This window comes from Elgaria multicarinata, chromosome 13 (assembly GCF_023053635.1).
Source record: "Elgaria multicarinata webbii isolate HBS135686 ecotype San Diego chromosome 13, rElgMul1.1.pri, whole genome shotgun sequence".
NCBI lineage: Eukaryota > Metazoa > Chordata > Lepidosauria > Squamata > Anguidae > Elgaria > Elgaria multicarinata.
The window spans coordinates 8,675,267-8,698,275 of NC_086183.1; the positions used below are offsets into that span (position 1 = coordinate 8,675,267).

At 46.3% G+C, this 23,009-nt stretch overlaps 2 protein-coding genes across 2 annotated transcripts; both read right to left on the reverse strand.

Moving 5' to 3' along the window:
- Nucleotides 1–1,571: 1,571 nt before the first annotated feature.
- LOC134408009 (interferon alpha-inducible protein 27-like protein 2) lies at nucleotides 1,572–9,925 on the reverse strand. The gene is made up of 5 exons (XM_063140066.1): nucleotides 9,837–9,925; nucleotides 6,189–6,250; nucleotides 4,617–4,652; nucleotides 1,970–2,131; nucleotides 1,572–1,860 (listed from the first exon to the last, which is right to left on the reverse strand). Exons 2-5 carry the CDS (start codon nucleotides 6,202–6,204, stop codon nucleotides 1,784–1,786), a joined length of 291 nt encoding a protein of 96 aa, XP_062996136.1. The 5' UTR covers nucleotides 6,205–6,250; nucleotides 9,837–9,925; the 3' UTR covers nucleotides 1,572–1,783.
- A 6,476-nt stretch (nucleotides 9,926–16,401) lies between these two features.
- Nucleotides 16,402–21,091, reverse strand: LOC134407762 (fatty acid-binding protein, liver). The gene is made up of 4 exons (XM_063139701.1): nucleotides 20,954–21,091; nucleotides 19,144–19,316; nucleotides 18,006–18,095; nucleotides 16,402–16,526 (listed from the first exon to the last, which is right to left on the reverse strand). Exons 1-4 carry the CDS (start codon nucleotides 21,018–21,020, stop codon nucleotides 16,476–16,478), a joined length of 381 nt encoding a protein of 126 aa, XP_062995771.1. The 5' UTR covers nucleotides 21,021–21,091; the 3' UTR covers nucleotides 16,402–16,475.
- Nucleotides 21,092–23,009: the final 1,918 nt, after the last annotated feature.

The window sequence follows — 23,009 nt, forward strand, 5'->3', positions numbered from 1 at the left end:
CAATCCGCTACTGCTTCTACGCTCCTAATCGGAGCGGAGCACATCCCTAATGCAGACATCGTTTTTAAAAGCCGAAGTCAAAAGCCTGCTAAAAAACAAACAAGTGTTTCCTTGTTGAGTAGGTCAGTATTGGACAGTAGATCAAGACCTTTTAGATCTTTGGGTGATTTGCAGTACAGCTATGCAAGCTTCTGATTCAGATTTCTAAAACATGGTGGCCATTTTGTGTGCAATCTGCCATTTTGTGCGCAGCCCTAGTGTGAAGACAGAAAAAAGTCCTACAAGTCCTAGCATGCATTGCAGCCAATCAGAGCAGCATTCTCTTCTCATTGGCAATGCTGGACTAAGTCTTTGTAGAGAACTACAGGTGCATCTCTAGACTGAGCAACACCAAAACACCTCCCACGTTTCATGAATTTCTGAGGAAGGGCAGGGGGTGGGAGGTGTAGGCGCCTCCTCTCTGTCTTTCTTCTACAAGATTTCCATGAAAAGTGAGCTGTTTTGCTCTCATTTGCATAAAGTGGGAGGTGTTTTGGTGTTGCTCAATGTGGAGATGCACAAAATAGTGGATTACAAACAAAACGGCCACCATGCTTTGGAATTCCAAATCCGAATCTTGCAAAGCCCTAATTTGTAGATGCGCCAGGGTCTGTAACTCTCAATTGCCTTTCAATAATAAAAAACCAAAAAGCTCCTCTCACCCCAAATTTAGTCACTGTAAAAGAACACTTGGGGAAAACCAAGTGTGGAATTTTGTGTGAAAGGAAAGGTGAGCTTGGTTCTGGCACTGATTACAATTTCTTGGGCGAGCATGTGCTCAGAGGTACCGTTTCCTTAATTCTTAGCATATGAGCTTTATCACACCAGCGTTATACTGTGCAATCACTGCAAATTGCATGCAAAGGACTCAGACATTTTCCACCTTATAATTTGCTTTGATTATGAAGTACTCCCATGCATCCTGTCAAGAAATACTTTTGTGAGCCGCTGTGAGCGCCTTTTTTGGCTGAATGGTGGCATAAAAATGCTTAAATAAATAAAATAAATAAAAAATCCTGCCTTAATTGTGCAATAAAGCAAAAAGATTCATTCTATTTAGTCCCTATTTTTAATCATCTTCTGAGCCGCTGCTGGGGTGCAGGAGCAGGATTTTAAAGAAATGCTTACATCTGTGTAAGCTTTAAAGCTAAAGACACCAAAATTGGCACAGTAATAGATATTAGGGAGAGCTTTAAGCATACCAAATTGGAATTGAATTGGGTCATCTGTTGATTTTTTATGATTTTTTACATTTCCCCCCTTAAACTCACTTCCTGGTATGCAAAGGATTGCTGTCGTTAGCAAAAACAACAGCGAAAGCTTAGTGCTACGGGGATAATCTGAGGGAAGCAGGTACGTGGGATGAAGCTTTATGTCTGCCCACCTGAGCTGCTTTCTGGCTCTCATTGGTGAACCTGGGTTCTAGTAAAAAAACCAAAGTCAATCCCACAATCCGGATTCCTCCCGACTCCTGGGGTAAGAGGTCTATGTGCGGTATGTGATGCCACCAATCTGCTTTCTCATTAACAGTATTGTTGTTGTTTTTAAATGCTAAAAGTTTTATTTTTGCACATTTAAGCCAGCAATTATTAGAGACGTTGGCAAATGTATTTGGATTACTATTAAGATAAATGAAATCTGGGTTAATGTGATGTTCTCTTGACTAGTGGGGCAATATAATTCTTCCCTTTAAAGCGTCGCTCTTCTTCCCCAGGGCAAGGCGACCTGCCGTTGTGTCTTTTCCTTAACGAAAGAAGGCCGGCAGCAACGCCGCGCCTGCAGTTATTGCAGTTTTGGCAGCCGCGGACAATCCCGCAGCACCTGGGATGAAAGAAGATCAGGGAACACAGTTACCGAGACGAAAATCCTTAGGTGCAGAGATTGACCCTGCTGGGTGTGTGATCACTCTCGGAGACAGAGGCAAACTTACCGATTGACTGAAGCACAGCAACAACGCTTCCAGCTGCCACTTTTCCGCCGTTGGCAATGGCGGCTAGCGACATCATCTTTGCAGCCAAAGAGCCAGATGTGATTCCAGCCCCGGTGAAACCCATGGCTCCAACTGCAGCGGGGATAGCAATGGTGGCCACCCCTGCATTGCAAGAACACACTATGAGCAATGTACATTGATGGCGCAATATAAATAAATAAATAATAATAATAACATGCTACTTCAGAGCAGGTTTTATTCCAAAGTTACTAGTAGACATTAATAATTTCCTACTCAGTGACCTAAAAGAAGAGACTCAGCATTTTATGACGCTGGCTTATACAAAGTCAGGCCATGGGTCCTACCGGCAGCAGCTCTCCAGGGTTTCTGTCAGGAGTTTTTCCAGCCTAGCTGGAGATGCCGAGGATTGAACCTGGGACCTTCTGCATGTGAAGGCAGGGGCTCTGCCATTAAGTTTTTTGCCATCTTGACAACAGAGCTTCTGCGCCGCGAGCCCCCAACCCCCCACATGCAAAGGAGCGAGCGTGGGGGGGGGGGTTGCGTGCGAGGAGGAGCGCCTCTTCGTGTCTCCATTTGTGTTTTTTTTGGGGGGGTTCCTTTACTTTGAAGGAGGTGCCACACCTGTGCAGTCGCCCTGCCTGTACATCCTTGCATCCATTGGTGTTTTTTTTTAACCTTTGGGGGGCTTCTCCCCGTGCTGGATAAGCGTGGAGGTGGGCCAGTGGCCATTCAGCTCGCTGGCCCACCCCCTCCCCCGTCTGGGCAGATGGTGACCAATCAGGATTCGCTATCTGCCCAGACACGCCTCTGCCAAAGCTCCGAAGTAAGGCGACAGATGGCAGATGCCGTTGTCAACTTGCTCCAAGAGAAAAAAATCGGGCTAAGTCCCCTCGTTTTTACAGGCACGGGGCTGCCAATGGCGACCAATCAGGGGGCGCCATGGATTCTGCTACCAAAAAATTTGGGGTAAGTGCCTGAACTTTGGAGCAGAGTTTCCCAGGATTGCCCCCGGATGGCTTCGCAACGGCGGCTGCGTCATGTAAATGACGTGGCGCTACTGCGAAGCCACCCCGGAGCAAACCCTTTGGGTAGACAAGCCCTAAGAGACTGAACTATGAATCGGGAGGCCCATGGGTATGAATCCTGCCTCTGCTATGAACTCACTCTCTGCCTCAATGTTCATCTGCAATATGGGGGATAGGAATATGGGCTTCCCTTAAGGGGTGGTTCTAAGAACTATAGGTTTAGGCTTATATACCAACTACAGCCTTTTCTGGACAGGGGTAGGCTAGCTACAGCTATCCATGCTCTGATAGCCTCTCATCTAGATTACTGCAATGCGTTATATGTGGGGCTGCCCTTGAAAACGGTCCAGAAACTTCAGCTGGTCCAAATACAGGGCAGCAAGATTTTTAATGGGGACTAGCCAATGCAATCATGTTACGCCTGCACTTTTCTATCTGCACTGCCTGTCCCATTTCCGTGTCCAATTCAAAGTGCTGGTGTTAACTTTCAAAGCCCTAAACAGCTTGGGGCTAGGTTACCTAAAAGATTATCTTCTCCTGCATATATACTTGCTCAAACCCCAAGATTGTCTTCAGAGGCCCTTCTCCAGGTGTTCCCTCCAAATGAAGTGAGGCAGGTGGCTGCTAAGGAGAGGGTCTTTTCGATTGTGGCACTCTGGTTGTGCCATGCGAGACTCACTCGGTGCCTGTGTCGTATGGCAACAGGTGACCACCTTGTTTTCTCAGGCATTTTAGCCTTTCAGTGTCTGTTGTTTTTAAATCTGTTACTGTATTTTCAATCGTTACACTGCTGCTGGGTTTTATTTTGATTTTATGTCGTTTTCAACTTTTAACGTTTTATATTATGTTTTATCACGCTGTGTTTCATGCTTTTAATTGTTGAGAACCACCCCAAGATGGTATAGAAAATAAATCATAGAATGATAGAATAGTAGAATTGGAAGGGACCTATAAGGGCACTGAGTTCAACCCTCTGCTCAATGCAGGAATCCACCCTAAAGCATCCCTGACAGATGCTTGTCCAGCTGCCTCTTGAAGGCCTTTAGTGTGGGAGACCCCACAACCTCCCTAGGTCATTGGTTCCATTGTCATACTGCTCCAACAGTCAGGAAGTTTTTCCTGATGTCCAGACGGAATCTGGCTTCCTGTAACTTGAGCCCATTATTCCGTGTCCTGCACTCTAATAGGATCAAGAAGAGATCCTGGCCCTCCTCTGTGTGACAACCTATCAAGTATTTGAAGAGTGCTATCATGTTTCCCCTCTGCCTTCTCTTCTCAAGGCTAAACATGCCCAGTTCTTTCAGTCTCTCCTCATAGGGCTTTGTTTCCAGATGAATAAAATGCACATTAAGCACCTTGAATACTTGAAAGTGCTACACAGATTTATAGTATTAACCAAATTTCTAGGGGCTTAAAATCAAGGAAGGAGTCAAAGGAAGGGTTAGCTAAAGTTCCAGCAGTGCTAGGAAAGCACAGAGAAAGTATCACACCTCTTTTCCCTAGAGCTGCAGGTCTGCCCCATGCAAATCCATCCAGTTGCCAATTGCATTAACAAAGAAGATACTGATGGATCATTTAGAAGTACAAAATAGCAAACTTACCAAGGCCGGCTATGGCGCTGAGGACAACTGTGGAGGCTAAGAAAAGAGGCAGTTGAATGAAAAATTTGGGATTTTTTCAATAGGAAGCAGTATATAAATACTGATCATCATCTCTCAACATTGAAAATCTCAGTGCAACTAATCTACTAAAAGCTTCAGGTGGGATACGACTGTAATGACAAAGTGGAAATCAGTATCTCTGAAACATCTGTCTGCAGAGACACAGGTCATGTTTGGACATCACGGTAGCCCATGATGGGTTAAGCTACACACAGCATATTTTTTAAATAGTCCACAATCCCCTGCCACACAAATGGGCTAATAAGCTACTGTGAGTAACTTATTAAGATATTGTGTGTAATTTGACTCACCCACCTTGCTGCCCCCCATGTCCTGCTGAGGTGCTCCTGCCTGAGCAGTGGTGCTGTTTCACCTCTAAAGCGCTGGAAGTTTGCAGTTGGGAGGCACTCGATCCAGCAACAAAACCCCATGCGACTACTCACCCAGGAGCAAAAATCTCGAGTGCACCAAAAAGGGAATGGTGGCTATAAAACTTTGGGGTTTTGCGGGATCAGGACAACACTTTACTCACAGCCTCTCCTGATCAGGAGCAAACTGGCAGGGAGTTTCCATTAGACAGAGCACTCCCCTGAAGAACAGAGCAACGGCAGTGATCTCAACTGCTCTTGCCACACAATTCTGCAGGCAAGTAAAATAACCCACGGTGACTGCCAGACAACACAACAACCCACGGTGGATTAAATAACCCATCCTGCAGAGGGTTGGGTTATCAGGGTAGGTTATTTTAGCTAAATAAGCCATTGTGGGTTAAAAAATCCCCCCAGATGACACAATAACCCACGATGGGTCAAATAAACATCATTGTGACATCCAAACCAGTCACAGACTTTTTCAGAATTAAAACCTCCCAGACCCTGTAGGGCAGGGCCAGGCAGACTTCAAATTTGTGGGATCTTGATTTTTTTATTGTCGTTATTAAAGCCCTGAGATCCAGTAACTGGAGACAAGTGGAAAATAATACATAGAAGCAATTTTTGTTCAAAATTTGCATCTATACATACAAAATAGCATATTCACAATGTTATGCAAGTCTGTGTCCTCCCTTGCCTTCTCTTTTGGTGATAGCTATGGGTATAAATTCTACTTAAGTTAGACCCATTGTAATGAATGGGTCTACCCATTCATCTCCCACTCCCTCTCTGCTTTGGGGCTAATTAGATCTCGCCCTGGGGCGAAGAACCTTGTCTAACATCTCTGCCAATGCAGAGAAATTAACCACGGATCAGGATTCCTCGATGCAGAGCATTACTGTTGCCCAGAAAGCATGGCCTCTCCCAGAACGATTGGGCAAAGGGCCTGACCAGGAGGAGGCAAAATTCACTGCGCTATCTGCAAATTGCAAGGCGGGCACTTGCAGTGGAATGTACCTCCAATTTTAATTGAGGGGGGGATTTTTTGGGTCACAATAGGATAACATAAGTTCAGGAAAATTGCTCTTGGCTAGAAAATTACGACTACTGCCAATCCTCAAGAAGGTAAGCACACTCTTACATGATACGACGGCCATCTTGTTCCTTTGCGTTTCAAAATGTTCCTGCGCTACTCAGAGGGGCCTGCAGATACATACCAGAAACTTTGTTAGGATTGTGCGATCTGCAACTAATAGCCAGCCAGTTCCCCCACCCACTGCATCCAGAAGTCACTCAACCATTATTTTGCTCCGCTTTGATGGTTTCCAAAAAACAGCATTGTTAACCCATGTTTGGGGGAACAGTGAAGTATCTCAGAAGCTGGACGGGGGTTCTGAAGTTGCTAGATGAATCATGGAAGCCAAACTTCCCTGAAAGACAAGTCCCCTATCGCTACTGAACCGCCCCTGCAATGTGTGGCTGTGCGAGTGTTGAGTGTTCCTAGGGTGTACTTTTAGTTCATTTGGAGTAACCTTGTAGCAGTGGAGACTGGTGGTTCCAATGTCAGTGAGACAGTGAATCTGCTGCGGATTTCAGTCAGAACCCTAAAGGCGCTATCGAAGGTCACATGTTGGATAGCTCCCTTAGAGTTCTGACTGAAACCCAGAGTGTGTTCACCACCCCACTGATATCAGAGCCACTGCCCCCCCACTGCTTTGAGCCCAATGGGCCTGAGCCCCCTGTGAAATTACCTAAGTCCTGTAGAATATGCCCCACAATCCTGCAGAATGCCATTGGCATGAAGTTTCTACAGTCCCAGTGTCTTCTGAACCTTTCAAGCAGCCTTCCCTAACCAATCACCGTCCAGATGTTTTGGACTACAAGTCCCATCACCTCAACCAGCATGCCCTGGGGCTGGTGCCAATGGTAGCAGAGCACACCTGGAGGAAGGCCACTTGAAAGCTTCTGAGGTAAGGAGTCTTCATTTTTTTGGCTTCTCCTTTTTCAACGATGCCAAGATTTTTCATCATTAAAATTGTGATTATTATTCCTGTCAATTTGTAAATGGAGAGAGAACAACCAGAGAATGTGTTGGGGTGGGTGGGGAGGCTGCTTCCAGACAAAGGGGTCATAGTGTTGTCCCTCAACCAGGGATTTAAAGGCCCGCTTCCCCGGCGCGTTAATAGCCAATCAAACACACGCGGCTGGAGAATACACTTAATCCATTTACTTCCGATACTGCAGTATGGGGGCGCTCTCCGGTTCCATAAAATGGAGGCGCCCCGAACAAACGAATCTCACAGTATACATAGGCCCTGACTACAAGAGGGTGTTAGTCTCGTTCTAACTTTTCTATTGGTCAGTTCTGGGTTAGCAAGTTAAGTTACATTCAATTTTCAAGTTCAGGTGCACAATCTCAATGAGTCATAGGTTACATTCGATGCTCTATTGGTCGAAAGTTTTTCCCTTTGTCTGCTAGGACATGATGTCCACCATTATGGAATGCCAATTTGGCATATAGCCACTTGTAGCCACCCTTTGGCAGAGAAGCCATCTTTTAATCCTTGGCACATTACATTCATCAGAGAGATGAAATCTCTCCCTGGGGCCATCAATAGCGCTAACAGACAGAAAGCACTGTGCACCAATTGCATCTCTTTGTTCTTGCCACAGCAAGAAAAAAGGACGAAGGGACGGGTGTGCAGGACTATGAGTGGAAGTAGAAGATGTCTGAACCACCCACCCACCGACCCCTTACAGTTAAATGCCTGAGGAAGGGCAGTGGCACAGTGGGCCTGTTCAGACGACACACTAAGCCATGGTTAGGCTGCTAACCCTTTTGTAGCAAATGGTTACTGAGTGTGTTTAAACTGTGGTTATGTAGCCACTGTGGTTAGGAATGGTTCACACGACACCCTAAGCCAGGGGTTCTTAACCTGGGGTCCATGGACCACAAAGAGGTCCATGGATGGGTTTCAAATAAAAGTCAAGCATGAAAGTCAAATAAAAATTTATATTCACTATATTAAGGGAATCACGAGTTGATTTTTTAAATTTAAAACGCTGTATCTTTAAATACAGTTCCAGGAAGGGACAATGACCGGACATGAGCTGCACTTGTTTCTATCAAAACGAAAAACGAAAAGTCGAAATTGATTGGATGTCAAAGATGACGTGCTGTTACCTTGTCAAAGACCACTCCACAGTTTCATCTTCTTATTCGAGCCAAACAACAACCTTCTCATTGAAATTAACTTTTGAGCAGAATTAAAGTTTTGTTTTGTTTAATTTGCACATGATGATTGTATTTCATTTTTTTTATGGAGTGGCCATTAATTTTTGCATGAAAAGGAGTGAGAAACATTTTTTTTTTGTTAAGCTTGTTCACTTTATTCATGCTTTGTGTATGGCAATCAATTTTCAATAAAATAAAGTATATTCATTGCATGCAAAGTTGTGTTTATGTGCTTATGTGCATTTTTCTAGGGAGGGGGTCCATAGCTTTCACCAGATTTTCAAAGGGGTCCGTGACTCAAAAAAGGTTAAGAACCCCTGCCCTAAGCCAATGTTTAGCTCAAAATGCTTAACCGCTGTGGCTTAGCATGTTGTCTGAACAGGATCAATGTAAGCCTCATCTGGAAATACGTGTGTGTGTGTGAGAGAGAGAGAGAGAGAGACTCAAAGGGAATGCGTGTGTGGGCACAGACCCATAGACCCGCAGGGAGCCCTGGAGGGGATCTACACGTCGTACTGAAGGCGCTTATGTGCGCCTCCAGTGTGCCCCCAAAACGATTGTGTAGATCCTGCCAGAAGAGACGGAGGAGGCGGCGGCTGGGGAATCTGGCCGCGTCCTTGCCACCGCCCACCTCCCCGCTGGCCTCCTGCTGCCGGCGAAAGAGCCACCTGGGTTGCTCCGACAGGAGGGTGCGCGCACACATGCACGCGCTCCGAGGGGTGGGGTGGTGTCGCTCTGCCGCTGCCTGCTGCTGAGGAACAGACCTTGGAGGTGCAGAACCCGGTGCTGGCCGTTCAGCAGTAAGGGGCGGCGTGTGAGGCGGCAGCGCCCTGCTCTCCCCCACGCAGGCGAAGGAAATAACTTCGTTGTGCACGGGCTCCTCGCCTCCTCCCTCTCCTCTTCTCTGTTCTCCTCCTGCCTTTCTGCTGCCCTCGATACAGGTTCCAGCGTGTGTGTGTGTGTAAACTTGCCCTCAGCGGGGGCGCCATCCTTTTCCTCCCCGTCTCAAATCCGCAGGACCTACACCATCGTTTTGGGGGCGCACTGGAGGCGCTCGCAAGCACCTTCAGTACGACGTGTAGATTTCGCCCTGCTCTCCCTTTTTTTTGTCTTTACCACCCCTCTCCACTAAAAGCAGCCAATTTGGGGTGTTGCCCAGGGAGCATTTTCAGTTTGTTTTATATCTGGTATTGAATTTGTCATTTTTGTTACCTTCTGTTTGGTTTTTATTTTTATATAGTAGTTTTACATTTTTAGGTTGTGTTTTATTATCTGCATTAATTACCTTGCCTTGCACTTTATGGCTTTAATTGCTGTGAATTGCCGAGAGAGCTTTGGCTATTATAACAATGCAATACATAAATAAATAAATGAAACACTTTAAAATATTCAAAATGTGCTCACAGGATCAGAAAAAAATGTTCAGTGGGGAAGCTGGGGGGGAATGGCTGCAGCCCGGCTAGCTCCACCATCGAGGCAACTTCCTTTGATTTCCTTCTCTCTCAGGTAACCCACCGTAAGCTGCTACTTAGGTCCCTTTCCCCCCAGATTTACCTTCGTTTTCGGCTCCTTCCCAAAGAGAGAATCTCTCGATCCAGCAGTAGGAGAGTCTGACCGATTGCTCAGTCCCTGGCTCTTAAGTGATGCCCGGACTCCACCCACCTAATCTACTTTTAGGTTTCTGTTTCCCAGCTTCACAAGGAAAGGACAGGAATGATAACCAAACTCTCTTTCTCACTTGTGTATTTTCGATTCCGCCTGAGCCAACCTCAGCATGACAACCATCTGTCAGGGATGCTTTAGGGTGGATTCCTGCATTGAGCAGGGGGTTGGACTCGATGGCCTTGTAGGCCCCTTCCAACTCTGCTATTCTATGATTCTATGATTCTATGTTGTTTTGGACCTGCTGCTTAATATTACGCTAGGCTGCTGTTGTTTAAAAGGTTTGATTCTTGTGTTAGGGAAATTCCCCAACCTGATAGGAAAGGAACCACTTCACAACCAGTCCAGACACAAGAGAGCTTTATCACACCATGCGAATGGCATGCAAAGGACTCCGAAGTTTTCCACCTTATAATCTGCTTGGATTGTGAAGTACTCCCGTGCATCCTGCCTTAATTGTGCAATAAAGCCGAAAGATTTGCCGTATTTAGCCCCTACTTTTTGAGCGTATCTTCTGAGCCGCCGCTGGGGTGCAGGAGCAGGATTTTAAAGAAATGCTTACATCTGCATACTCTTTAAAGATAAAGACACCAAAATTGGCACAGTAATAGATATTAGGGAGAACTTTAAGCATACCAAATTTGAATTTAATTGGGTCATCCATTGATTTTTTTAATGATCTTTTACATTTCCCCCCCTTAAACTCACTTCCTGGTATGCAAAGGATCGCTGTCGCCCAGTAGCAAAAGCAACCACAACCACAAAAGCTTAGCGATATGGGGATAATCCGAGGGAAGCAGGTAGGTGGGATGAAGCTCAGAGACTCCTTTATTTTAATCTGTGCATATGGGAGACAGCTCTTACCTCGTACAAAGAATAATTACTTATTGTGCAAAGAATAATTACTTATTGTGATTTATATCTAATTTATATATTCTAACTTTATATTACATTGTTTAATTGTGTTATGTGTTTGACAAACCCCTACCTAACTTGCATTTTTAATACCTATGTTACATGACTATCTATTTTTTTAGTATTATTTATTGAAGAGGGAAGGGCCTCACTCCTGTTATAGCTTAGAGCCACAACAAGTTTAAATCCGGACCTACGCCCACTTTCTTAACCCAAATTGAAATCATCACTGACAGACGAACAAACAACTGTGGTGACATCAGAGCCATGGAAAAAGTTGCGGTGAAATGACACATCCAAAAAGCAGCCTTGCATGGGAGAGCACGATGTGGCTGCGAGTTGGTGGCTGTGTCATATAAACAACAGAACTTATACAGAGCGTATAGAGAAGTCCATGGTCTTTGGAAAGACTTGGCAGACTCCAGGTGATGCAGCCGGATTTGTGTAATTGCTGACTTTCAATGTACTCTTTATTTTCCCTCTTTCCATTTTAATGGACAATTTGGAAAGGTGTGTGGGGTTTCACATCGACCCTTTGCATTCCCCTTTGAGAGCGACAGAGCTGTGTCCTGACCACATGTGTGTGCTGGCTTTGATGAGTGCAGAACATAAAGCAGCCTTTCCTAACCTGGCCGGGAATGATAGGAGTTGCAGTCCAACACACCAGGAGAGCTCCAGGTGGAGGAAAGCTGGCCTCCATCTGAGGGCCCACCTCCCTTTTGCTACCCCCTGTCACTTCAGAGGGAGAGGAAGCAGGAGTCATGGCCTGCTGAACTTTTCAAGTAAGAAACTAATGCCTGAATTTGTGGTTTTCTTCCTCCCTCCCAATCCCCTTTCCTTTTGTGATGTGTCTTTTTACTTGTAAACCTGCAGGTAGGGACTGTCTTATTTCTTATCTTTATATCTTACCTTGGGAACATTTTTGGCTAAAAGGCGAGATTAATTGCTATAAATAAAAAAAAGACTTTTGGGTTGTTTCTTCACAACAAGAACCTCAGCCAGAACAGATACCTCAGCTAAAGTATTTATTATTATTATTGCAATAGACAGAAACATCCAGCAAAATCAGGCAGTGTCCTTTTAACCAACAAGACTAATCAATTGGATCTACACTAAGAATTACTAAGTTTGGATCCCACCCAAAGTCTATAAATCAAGCTTCTGGTAAAAGGTCAGTTACAAAGTTCAATTAAACAGTTGGCAACCCTAGTTGCTTATGAAATCCTGCATGCTAGCCATGGAATTGCTAGTATGCAATTCCCTCCCTCACGAGAGCTTTAATTTCACAGAGGAAATGAGTCGCTAGACCTCTGGACTGTATACAAGAGACTCAAAAATGTGGCCACAGTGTTGACTAAAGGCTCAGAAATCAGAACTATGGAAACAGTCTTCTAGGGGGACATGATTCTTCTTGTGGAGAGTTAAGAAGTGAGAAGTAAAATGGTAGAAAATACCTTATCTGGGAGATAATTCCATAGTTGAGGGGCCACCACTGAGAAGGCTCTCTCCCTTTTTGCCACCTTTGAAGCCTTCCTCAGAGGAAGCACCTAGAGGAGGACCTTAGATGCTGAACATAGCATACAGGCAAATTACTGTTGGAACCCCCTGATCATTTGTTGATAATCTGCTTGATAATAGAGGAGGCAACCTTCTTGGGATGTCACTTTAAAAAACCCATCCAGAAACAAGCAAGGCAAAGGCGGAAAAATAGGTCCAGACAAACAGGCATGTGGTTCTGCCCAGGGTACAGCTTTTCTAAAGGTTGCAAATGTAAGACTAGATTTAGCAACACCACTCAAATCAGAATTGTGTGTAGTCTAGAGCCCCAGGTGTGTGTGTATGTGTGGGGGTGATAATTGGATGCATTATCACCCCCACACTATACAAGCATATTTCAGCCATGGAGTGATTTCCAGGTATGATTAAACGACAGGTCTAGTTACAAAACAGCAGTTTCCGAATCTTTGGAAAGATGCCCCCTTTGAATAACCTTGGGGCGCAGACATCACCTTGATTAAATGTTTTGCCATCCTGACATCTTTTCCGTTTCTAGGATGGCTTTTGCCATGAGTCATCCTCACCTTTTGTGACAAGCTGAAACGGCTGTTGAGGCTATTCATGCCATGCACTAATGCACATTCAGTGGTTGAATGTAGGTTGTTTGCTGAATCGTGGGTTAACATGTCTGAACCCAGGACAGTGTGGCTTTCTCAAACAAGCCAACTTGAGAACCCATGGTTTGTTGTTGAGTTGTTAGGGTGATTAACAAGCCACAATGCATGGTTAACAAGCCACCGTGCAGAAAATGTCTTGGATTCAGACAACACACTAACCCATGGTTCAACAAACAACCTACAGTTCAATTATAACCACTGAGTGTGGGTTAACGGGCTGTGTGAACAGCCTCACTCTGCAAAATCTTTCTAATGCCCCTTTATATGATTCTTATGTCAAGTCTCACACCTATGGTCCCTTTGAAGCCTTTGTTTCTAGCTTATAAAACCCCGGGACTCCAAGCCCTCAGTGTTCTGGTTCCTCTAATCGGTTTTGTTTTCGGCTGTGCTACTGTTGGCTCTCGTAGCCACACACTGACCCAACTCCAATGGAATCACTTGGCTTCCTGGCCTCCCTTCTCCTGGCAGGATTCATTCTGGCTGCCAGGAGCATGGCAAACATCAGAGTTCTGTGGCTACCCGGGACCTGGTATCTCCTCTCATTGGTTGTGGACAAGCCCAGTTAGTCCCAGTTGCCTCTGCTGGACCTTGCTAGGCCAGCTGAAAACCACTGAAAGTCACAGAATGCAGTTGCTTTGCTCCCCTGCTCCAGACTTCCTGTAGTCTGAGCACAGATGCACCCCCCTTTTGAAACGGACCCCAGTTCCTTTGTTGATGCCTCAGGAGTTTCAGCACCACCAGCCCTGTCTTCAGCTTCAGGAACATGGGCTGATGCCTCCAATGTCAGTGGGGGCAGTGAATCCTCCCTGATCAAAGCTTCATCCCACGTACCTGCTTCCCTTGGATTATCCCCATAGCGCTAAGCTTTCACGGTTGTTGTTTTTGCTACTGGGTGACAGCGATCCTTTGCATACCAGGAAGTGAGTTTAAGGGGAGAAATGTAAAAAAATCATTTAAAAAATCAACGAATGACCCAATTCAATTCCAATTTGGTATGCTTAAAGCTCTCCCTAATATCTATTACTGTGCCAATTTTGGTGTCTTTATCTTTACAGCTTACACAGATGTAAGCATTTCTTTAAAATCCTGCTCCTGCGCTGCAGGGGTGGCTCGGAAGGTACGCTCAAAAAGTAGGGGCTAAATAGGGCGAATCTTTTTGCTTTATTGCACAATTAAGGCAGGATGCACGGGAGCACTTCACAATCCAAGCAGATTATAAGGTGGAAAACTTCGGAGTCCTTTGCATGCAATTCAATTTAGCCGCTCTGAGAGCCTTTTTTGGCTGAGGAGCGGGGTATAAATATGATAAATAAATAAATAAATAAATAAATAATTCGCAGTGATTGCACAGTATATAACGCTGTTGTGATAAAGCACCCTGGGGGAAAATGTGGGCTTGGAGTCCTGGGTTTTCCTTCAAACAAACGTGGGGTTGTTTTCAATTGCCAGTTGGGGCCCTGACACTACCGGGGGGGGGGGGTGAAAGGGAGAGAAGGAAGGTTTGGAGCAAGTTTGGAACAAGAGGACAAGACGGGGAGACCAGGACAGGGACCAGTCACAGCTATTTCACACACAGACACTCCTAGTTCCAGTGTCTTGTATGCTGCCTTTTCTACCTCTTTATTTATAAAACCCAGCGGGGGGAATGACTTGCAGGCCAAGGCAAATTCTTGAGAGTTTGGCTTGGTCACAATTGGCTTTGATAATAAAAGGTCAGGAAGGCTTCCCAAGCCAAGGGCCACTAGTCAGCCGGGGCAAGCTGCTCAAAGTGGCCTACCCCACCCCACAATACTGCTAAACAATAGACCAGTGGTTCCCAAAATGGGTGGTACCGCCCCCTTAGGGGCGGTGGGATTGCATAGGGGGCGTTAAGAGGCAAAGGAGCGGCAGGGGAGCGCTTGAGATGGTCTTTTCCGAAAAGCACCTCTCCAGAAGGTCTTAAAACCCAGGGACATTTTTATGGGAGAAGGTAGTTTGGTCCCAAGCCATATAGGGGAAGAGTCCACACACGTATTAATACTGTTTAAGAAGAGGCGTTTTAACGGTGAATTGAAATGTTTCAAAAGCACCAAAACGCTAATGAAGAGACATACCCTGCTTGGTGTGCCCCGCCATGCTGGCTGCAAAACAGAGGCGTTCGCTCTCTTTTTCCTCCCTCCCTCAGCAAGCCTGCGGCGGGTGCTTCACATTTAAAGGGGCCGTGTGCAGGGGGCACTGGGCATGAGTTTGTGGAACCAAGGGGGCAGTTACTTGAAAAAGTTTGGGAACCACTGCAATAGACCGAATTATACAACATGCAATAGAAAAGTGGGTGCAGAGTAGGAGGCCATAATTTGTAGCTGGAGGTTGCCCAGAAGATAGGAGAGGGCTTTGAAAGATGCCTCTCTTTGGGTTTTGATAAGCCCCAGTGGAGGCTGGTGACTCTGAGGTCAGTGGAACAGTGAATCCACTCAAGGCTTCAGTCAGAACCAGTCACAACTCTAAAGGATTCGCTCTGCGCCTTGGAGAGCTCCTTTAGAGTTCTGACTGAAACCCGGAGCGGATTCACCGTCCCACTGTCCTCAGAGCCACCAGCCTCCACTGCTTTCACCTTTGTTTCCTGGTCATGCCTCCTATATGAGGCGCTCTAGAAACTGTTGTTCCGCGGCAATGAGCGGAAGGCTGAGGAAGTCTTCCTCAGGGATGTTAGGAAAGGAAAGGAACCTCTCGTGCAAGCACTGAGTCATTACTGACTCTTGGAGGGACGCCAGCTTTCGTTGACGTTTTCTTGGCAGGCCTTATAGCGGGGTGGTTTGCCGTTGCCTTCCCCGGCCCTGATTACCTTTCCCCCAGCTAACTGGGTACTCATTTTACCGACCTCGGGAGGATGGAAGGCTGAGTCGACCCAAGCCAGCTGCCTGAAACCAGCTTCCGCTGGGATCGAACTCAGGCTGTGGGGAGAGTTTCAGCAGCAGAAACTGCTGCTTTACCACTCTGTGCCACACGAGGCTCTCAGGGATGTTAACTAGCAAGGATTTCCTCAGCACCTTCACAAAACTACAATTCCCAGAGGCCTCTCTCAACTGAGAGCCAGGTTGGTGTAGTGGTCCAAGTGCTGGACTGGGACTCAGAAAATCCAGGTTCTAGTCCCCACTTGGCATTAAACTTCTCTGGGTGGTTTTGGGTCAGTCACTCTCAGCATAACCCACCTCGCAGGGTTATTGTGAGGATAAAATGGAGGAACACGTAAGCCGCTTTGGTTTCCTTGAAAGAGGTAAAAAGGCGGGATATAAAAATGATAAATAAATACATTTCAGGGCCTGACACAGCAACAGATCTTTACATGTTCTTTAGCACTGCAGCAAAGTAAATACAAATGGAAGAAGATCAGCGATGGACACAGTACACTTTATTTCCCAAATATAAAAACATCTACTACAAAACAGGGCTGTCTTCTGCACGTCTAAACTTTCTTGCTTCGTCTGGTGAACGTTGCGGTGCCAGATGTTATGGTCTGTGGAAAGATAAGTTGGAAGCTACTGTGTAACTAGTAGGTATAAAATGTCTCTAAGCATTGCAAAAACACAGCGCATTTTACCAAACACAAAATGATGAAAGTAGCAAGAATAGTTAAGGACTGGGGTGATGTCTGAAGCCAGTGGAGGTTGCATGGGCTGGGAATGATGGAGCTTGTAATCCAAAACATCTGGAGGAAACCAGGTTGAGGAAGGCACATTTACAAGAAGGTCCCTTGGCAAATTAATTGATCCATGAAATTTAACCACAAAACAACAGCAAGGAAACTTTTCTGTTCAGAGTTCTCATTTTTGTTCAATGTCGGTGAGGAATGGCAGCAAGGTATTCGCTTGCGGATATGTGTTGTGTCATGGATGGAGTGTTACCAATAGATCAGGATGACCTCTCTCTCCCACAAAAACCACTGGCCTGTCTTACAGGGTGTTCCATAAAAAGGGGGCCACCACACTGAAGGTTCTTCTCCAGGTGAAGTCCATTCAGACCATAGGTCCATGCGCAACTCCCAGGAGCCTGCCCTCTGATAACCTCAGTGATCGGGCAGGTAGATAGGGGAGAAGGTGTTCTCTCAGGTAACCTAGTACTAGGGTGACCATATGGAAAGGAGGACAGGGCTCCTGTATCTTTAACAGTTGTATTGAAAAGGGAATTTCTGCAGGCGTCATTTGTATATATGGAGAACCTGGTGAAATTTCCTCTTCATCACAACAGTTAAAGCTGCAGGTGCCCTGCCCTCTTTTAAAATGGTCACTCTAATATAGCTCCTGCAGCTTTAACTGTTGTGATGGAGAGGAAATTTCACCAGGTTCTCCATATATACAAATGACCCCTGCTGAAATTCCCTTTTCTATGCAACTTAAAGATACAGGAGCCCTGTCCTCCTTTTCATAGGGTCACCCTACCTGGTACCCAAACCCAAACCTTAAACCTGGCCTGGTAGCAAACAGGCAGCCGGTGCAGTTCCCTCAGCAAAGGAGTGACATGCTGAAAAGCGGCAGCTCCTGACAACAGCTGAGCTGCTGTGTTCTGCACTAGCTCCAGCTTCTGGAGCAGCCTGGCTGGGGATAATGGGGCTTGTAGTCTAGCCCAGCTGGAGAGAGCCAGCTTTAGGAAGGCTGGCATACAGATGGGTGAGAGGCCAGAAACTAACCCCTCCACAATTCTCTCCTTCACCCCAAAACAGGGACTGGTGCCTCAGGCCTCGGGTCTGAATCTGCCCTGTAGCATTACCCAAACACTGACTGGAGGTTTCCTGACCTTTGTGCAGTTTTCCCCCTTTCTGAAAAGTTGAAATCCCTCTCCTGAGGTTTAGTTACTGGGAGGAAAAGCTTTAAGCTACAATATGCTGGCATTATTATTACCTTTGTCGTATTCCGGCCACGCCCCTTTACCCTTTGGCTCCGCCCATCACTGCGATGCTACCCCTGAGCATTTCTCCAACATGGAAACATTCACTCACCTCTACCATTTCATTGCCTACTATTTCCTGTGTGTGGACAAACTTGTCTGCTTTGGCTACCAGCTTGCCATCTACCAGGGTTACTGTGCACTGTAAACAGAGCCAAAAAGATGTTATTAGACAAGAGTTGGGCAGCGGGTGCTGTGAAGGTTAGGGTGACCCTATGGAAAGGAGGATGGGGCTCCTGTATCTTTAACAGTTGTCTAGAAAAGGGGATTGTAGCAGGTGTCCTTTGTATGCAGGCAGCACTGTTGTGATGAAGGGGGGATTTCACCAGGTGCTGCACAAAGGACACCTGCTGAAATTCCCTTTTCTAGACAACTGTTAAAGCTACAGGGGCCCTGTCCTCTTTTTCCTATGGTCACCCTAAGGCCAATGGGCTACTATGGTCAGGAAAAAACAATCTCATCGGAATTATAAAGAGCGCTGTATCAGCTACAAATGCCTGGCATTAGGAAGAAAAAATACACTGAAGGTGCTAGCGAGCTTGGCCCATTAAAATGAATGGAAGCTTCTCCAGTTGGATGCAGTGGGACACAGACTGCCATCTCACAGGTATAGCCCCAAGGACTTGCTTTGCCAGCTGCAGACCCAGAGTCTCTGCATCTCAGTTTGGGCCTCCGGGGCAACATATCCCCTACCGGGACACTATGATAAATCTCTGTGGACTTCCTCCAAGTGCCACCTCCAAGGGAGTCTCTTCATGCCCATGGGTTGGATCAACCATCTGCCTTCCACACAAGAAAGGACTCCACTTGCAGAGGTTCTCCCGCCCCTGGTTTTTAGGGATCCTCCCCAACAACCCATAGTTCATGTCATTCAGCTGGGTCTCCTGGCTCTCTGGGCTGTTTGCACGACCCACTAACCATAAGTTGTTTGTTGAATCGTGGGTTAGTGGCCTGTCTGAACTCAGGACATTTTCTATAGGGTGACTTGTTCACTTCTTCACCACCCTGTACAACCCAATAACAAACCATGGCCATTGCCCATGCTGGCTAGGAATTAAGTGGTTTGCTGTTCAAACCATCTGGAGGGCACCAGGTTGGGGAAGGCCATCCTCTACCATTAACGAAGAATAACCTGAAGCCGTTCAACCAAGAGTCCATCACTGCTGCCGCTGCCGCTGCCGCTCTGTTACCTTGACTTTCTTGCCATCCATGGTGGTCATGTCGGTTTCTTTCCCCAGCGTGAATGAATTGGTGACAGACTTGTTGGGGGTTTTGGACGTGATGACGAAGGTATTCCCGGTTTGGTGGATTTCAGTCATGGGCTTGATGTCTTTGGCGGCTTTGATGATATCGTCTGGCAAGGCTGAAGAGGGGAAGGGCAGTGGGGAGAAGTCATGTGGGATCATGCAACCAGTGTCAAAATGCGCAGACACGAATGTTGAACGCAAGAAGAGCCCGGCTGGATCGGACCCAGGGTAGTAGCCAATGTTAGTCCTACTTCGACTAGACCCATTGAAATGAATGGAACATAAGTCAGACTAACTTATGCCTCATTCATTTCAATAGGTCTACTCTAAATAGGACTACCATTGGATACTACCCTAAGGGTTCATCTAGTCCAAGGGTGTCAAACCTCAGGGCTGCGGGTAAATCCAGCCCAGCTGGGGTACCAATGCAGCCCTCTGGAGTTCCTCAAAGGATACGCCTCCAATCCTTGACCCCACCCCCTTTCCTTCAACTGTCAATCATTGGGGGGGTTCCCCACTTTGGCACAGTTCCCCCCCCCCCCCATTGAGCAGGAGGTTGGATTTGATGACCATATAGGGCCCTTCCAACTCTACTATTCTAGGATTCTATGAAATGCCTCTCATACAGTTTAGTTACTGGCGGTAAGAGCCTTGCTCCTGCCCACCATTGGGAGCACCTCTGAAATCGAATTGGCCCTGGGCTGAAAGAGGTTCAGCATCTCTAGCCTGCTTCCCCATAGTCACCAGATGGATGCTTCCAGGACGTAGGGTGCCATCCTCACTTCCCTACAGCAATGTGCATTCAGAGTTTCTAGATGACCACCTTTTGTCTAATCCCATTTTAAATCCATCTAGGCCAGTAGCCATTTCCAGCAGGCTGGCTGGGGGATGATGGGAATGGCAGTCCAACACACCTACAGGGCACTAAGTTGGTGAATGTTGCTCTAGAGCAGGAATCCTCAGCCTTTTGGGGTCAGTGGCACATATGGAATTTAGAGAGTGCCATGGTTGTTCTCACAAAATGGCTGCCACAGGGTTGGAGTTGCCCATTCCTAAAATGGCTGCCGTGGTAGTTTTATCCGGTCACAAATCACTTATCTCCCAGAAGACAAATGGTGAGATAAAACAAAAAGTTGCTCAAGAAACAAAGTACAAGGCGGACATGAGGGCTAAACTCCAAGACACAAATTCCATTTTTTAAACCCAAATAAAAATGGCACTGGAGAACAGCTCCTCAATTTGCAGCATGCCAGTGTCCCAGTGTTTTTCTTTTAAAGGAATTTCAACAAAACCCATAAGAAATAAAAAGAGGAGAGGCCAGGAGCCTGGCAGGCTCATATCCATGGGCGCCATGTTGGAGACCACATCTCTAACGGAATTTATTCTGTCAAATTTGGTCTCTCCCAATTTCTCATTTTTCCAATCTTATATTTGGTTCATTGGTCATCCACACAGCAAACACCCCAAATTTTGAGATTTTTTTTTAAGTGTTCATGAACCTTTGTACACTATTTTGAACAGATTTCTCCTAACGTTCACATTCATCTACACAATTTTGCCTCATATACACATTATTTGCAAGCATTATTTGCAAATATTCTCCTAATACTTTTAACATATACACATTTTTGTCTGCAGTTTCCCCTAATCTATGCATTTTTATATGCATTTTTTGATTGGAGGATTGATTCCATTGCAAAATTTCCCCTTCCGTAGCTTTCATTCAACTGGGCAAAAGCAAGGAGCTGCTTACCAATCGCTTTCAGGAATTCTTCATACTTCTCTTGGGCATAGACCTGCCATGTGCCATTGAATGCCATTTTGGCAGCCCAGAAGGGTGGAACCGTCAGTGCTGCTGAGAGGGAGAAAAGGGCTGAGAGGTCCCCAAATGGGCTGGCACTATTTATAAAGAAGGGAATCCCTCAGCCTGTTCAGATCCAAGTTGCAAATGATTGAGCTGGGAACAATAAATCATTAACCCTACATTTCTGCTTTGGGGACATAACCTCCTGTTCCTTGTGTCAGAGAAAGCCTTGGCTGATTCTTCACAGGAAGAAACATTGCTAAATCGCATAGTCAAGATCCGTAGCTTAAATCAGGCATGGGCAACACGTGTTCCCCTGGTCTCTTGAGTGGCTGCTGCCATCCCAGTGTGGCAGGGTGGTGGCAAAAAATAATAATCTGCGGCTTCCCCCACAAATCTTGGTGGCAAGCTGCAACAGAGGCAGAAAAAGAGTTTAGGGTGCAATCCTACGTATGTTTAGACAGAAAAAAGCCCTACAATTCCCAGCAGGGTTTTTTCTGTCTAAACGTACATTGCACCCTAAACTCTTTTTCTGCTTCTGTTGCAGTTTGCCACCGAGATTTGGTGGGAAACAGCTGGTGTTTCCTCCCACCCTTCTTCTGGCGAACACAACGGTTCTGCCAAATGTTGGTGGTGCAGCAGCAGAACGAGGGAAATGCAGGCCCCATTAGGGTCTGGCTGATAGGGTGGGCAACTTATGCATCACCAAAAAACGAGGAACTGCATCACGAAAAACAGAGGACAAACAGAGGATGTGCATAAAAGAACATTGAAGAACCTAAGAAGAGCCATGTTGGATCAGACCAAGGGTCCATCTAGCCCAGCCTGATGTTCACACAGTGGCCAACTAGCTGTCGACCAGGGACCCACAAGCAGGACATGGGTGTAAACACACTCTCCCACCCGTGTTCCCCAGCAACTAGTGCTTACAGGCTTACTGTGTGACTCTAACTTAAATAGAAAAATGTTTCACATACAGGGGAAGTCTGTGATCAGGTAAGCTGTGTGCTTGCTTGATCTGCTCCTTGTGCATGGGCAACTCCAAAGCCCTTCTTTCTTTCCTTCCTTCCTTCCTTCCTTCCTTCCTTCCTTCCTTCTTATAGTTCTTTATTTTGAAACCAGACCTGGACTGGACAACCCTTCAAATAGAGGACAGAGTTTTGTAATGCAGGACACCTGGCCACCCTAACTGGTGACTGTCAGAGCTGAAACCACTGCTGGCTTTCTGTTCAGGAGGAGATCATGGGCCACATCCAGGACCTGGCAGCCTCCTGCTATGCTCATCTCAGGCAAAGGGCTGAACCGAAGTGTAGCGATGAATCATCCCTCTAGGACCAAGCAGGCTTCGTTTACCTTGGCAGGGTCTCTGCCCAGTTGAGCCTTGTTTGCCATGGCGTTACTCAATTCAAGCAGAGTTTGTGCCCGACCGCCTCTGACTGACCTTGGTTAGCCTTTGTAGCCTCAGATGTTGCACTATACGTCTATGTAACTACAGCTATTGATTTAGGGAGGGATCGTAGCGCAGTGGTAGAGCGCCTGCTTCACGCGCAGAAGGTCCAGGTTCAATGCTGGGCATTTTCAGGTAGGGCTAGGAAAGAATCCTGCTTGAAACCTTGGAGAGCCATTGCTGCCAGTCAGTGTCAACAATACTGGGCTAGATGGACCAAGGATCTGACTCAGCATAAAGCCGCTTCCTATGTTCATGTCTGACTTTCTAGCAAAAATGCCTCCCTTCTTGTTGCTTTCCCTTAGGAAGCTCTGGGAGTGCATAATCCCCCATTGCCCAAGTGTAAGAACGGCATTAGTCCTGGCTCTCCTTTATTCCTCATATTGAGGCAGTAGCTAAATCTTGTCGATTTTTCCTGTATAATATTGCCAGGATTCGATCATTTTTGTCTGTCTCTTCTGCCAAGACGCTTGTTCATGCACTGGTTATTTCACGGTTGGACTACTGCAACCTTCTTCTCTCTGGCCTTCCTTCTTCTCACATCAGTCCGTTGGTTTC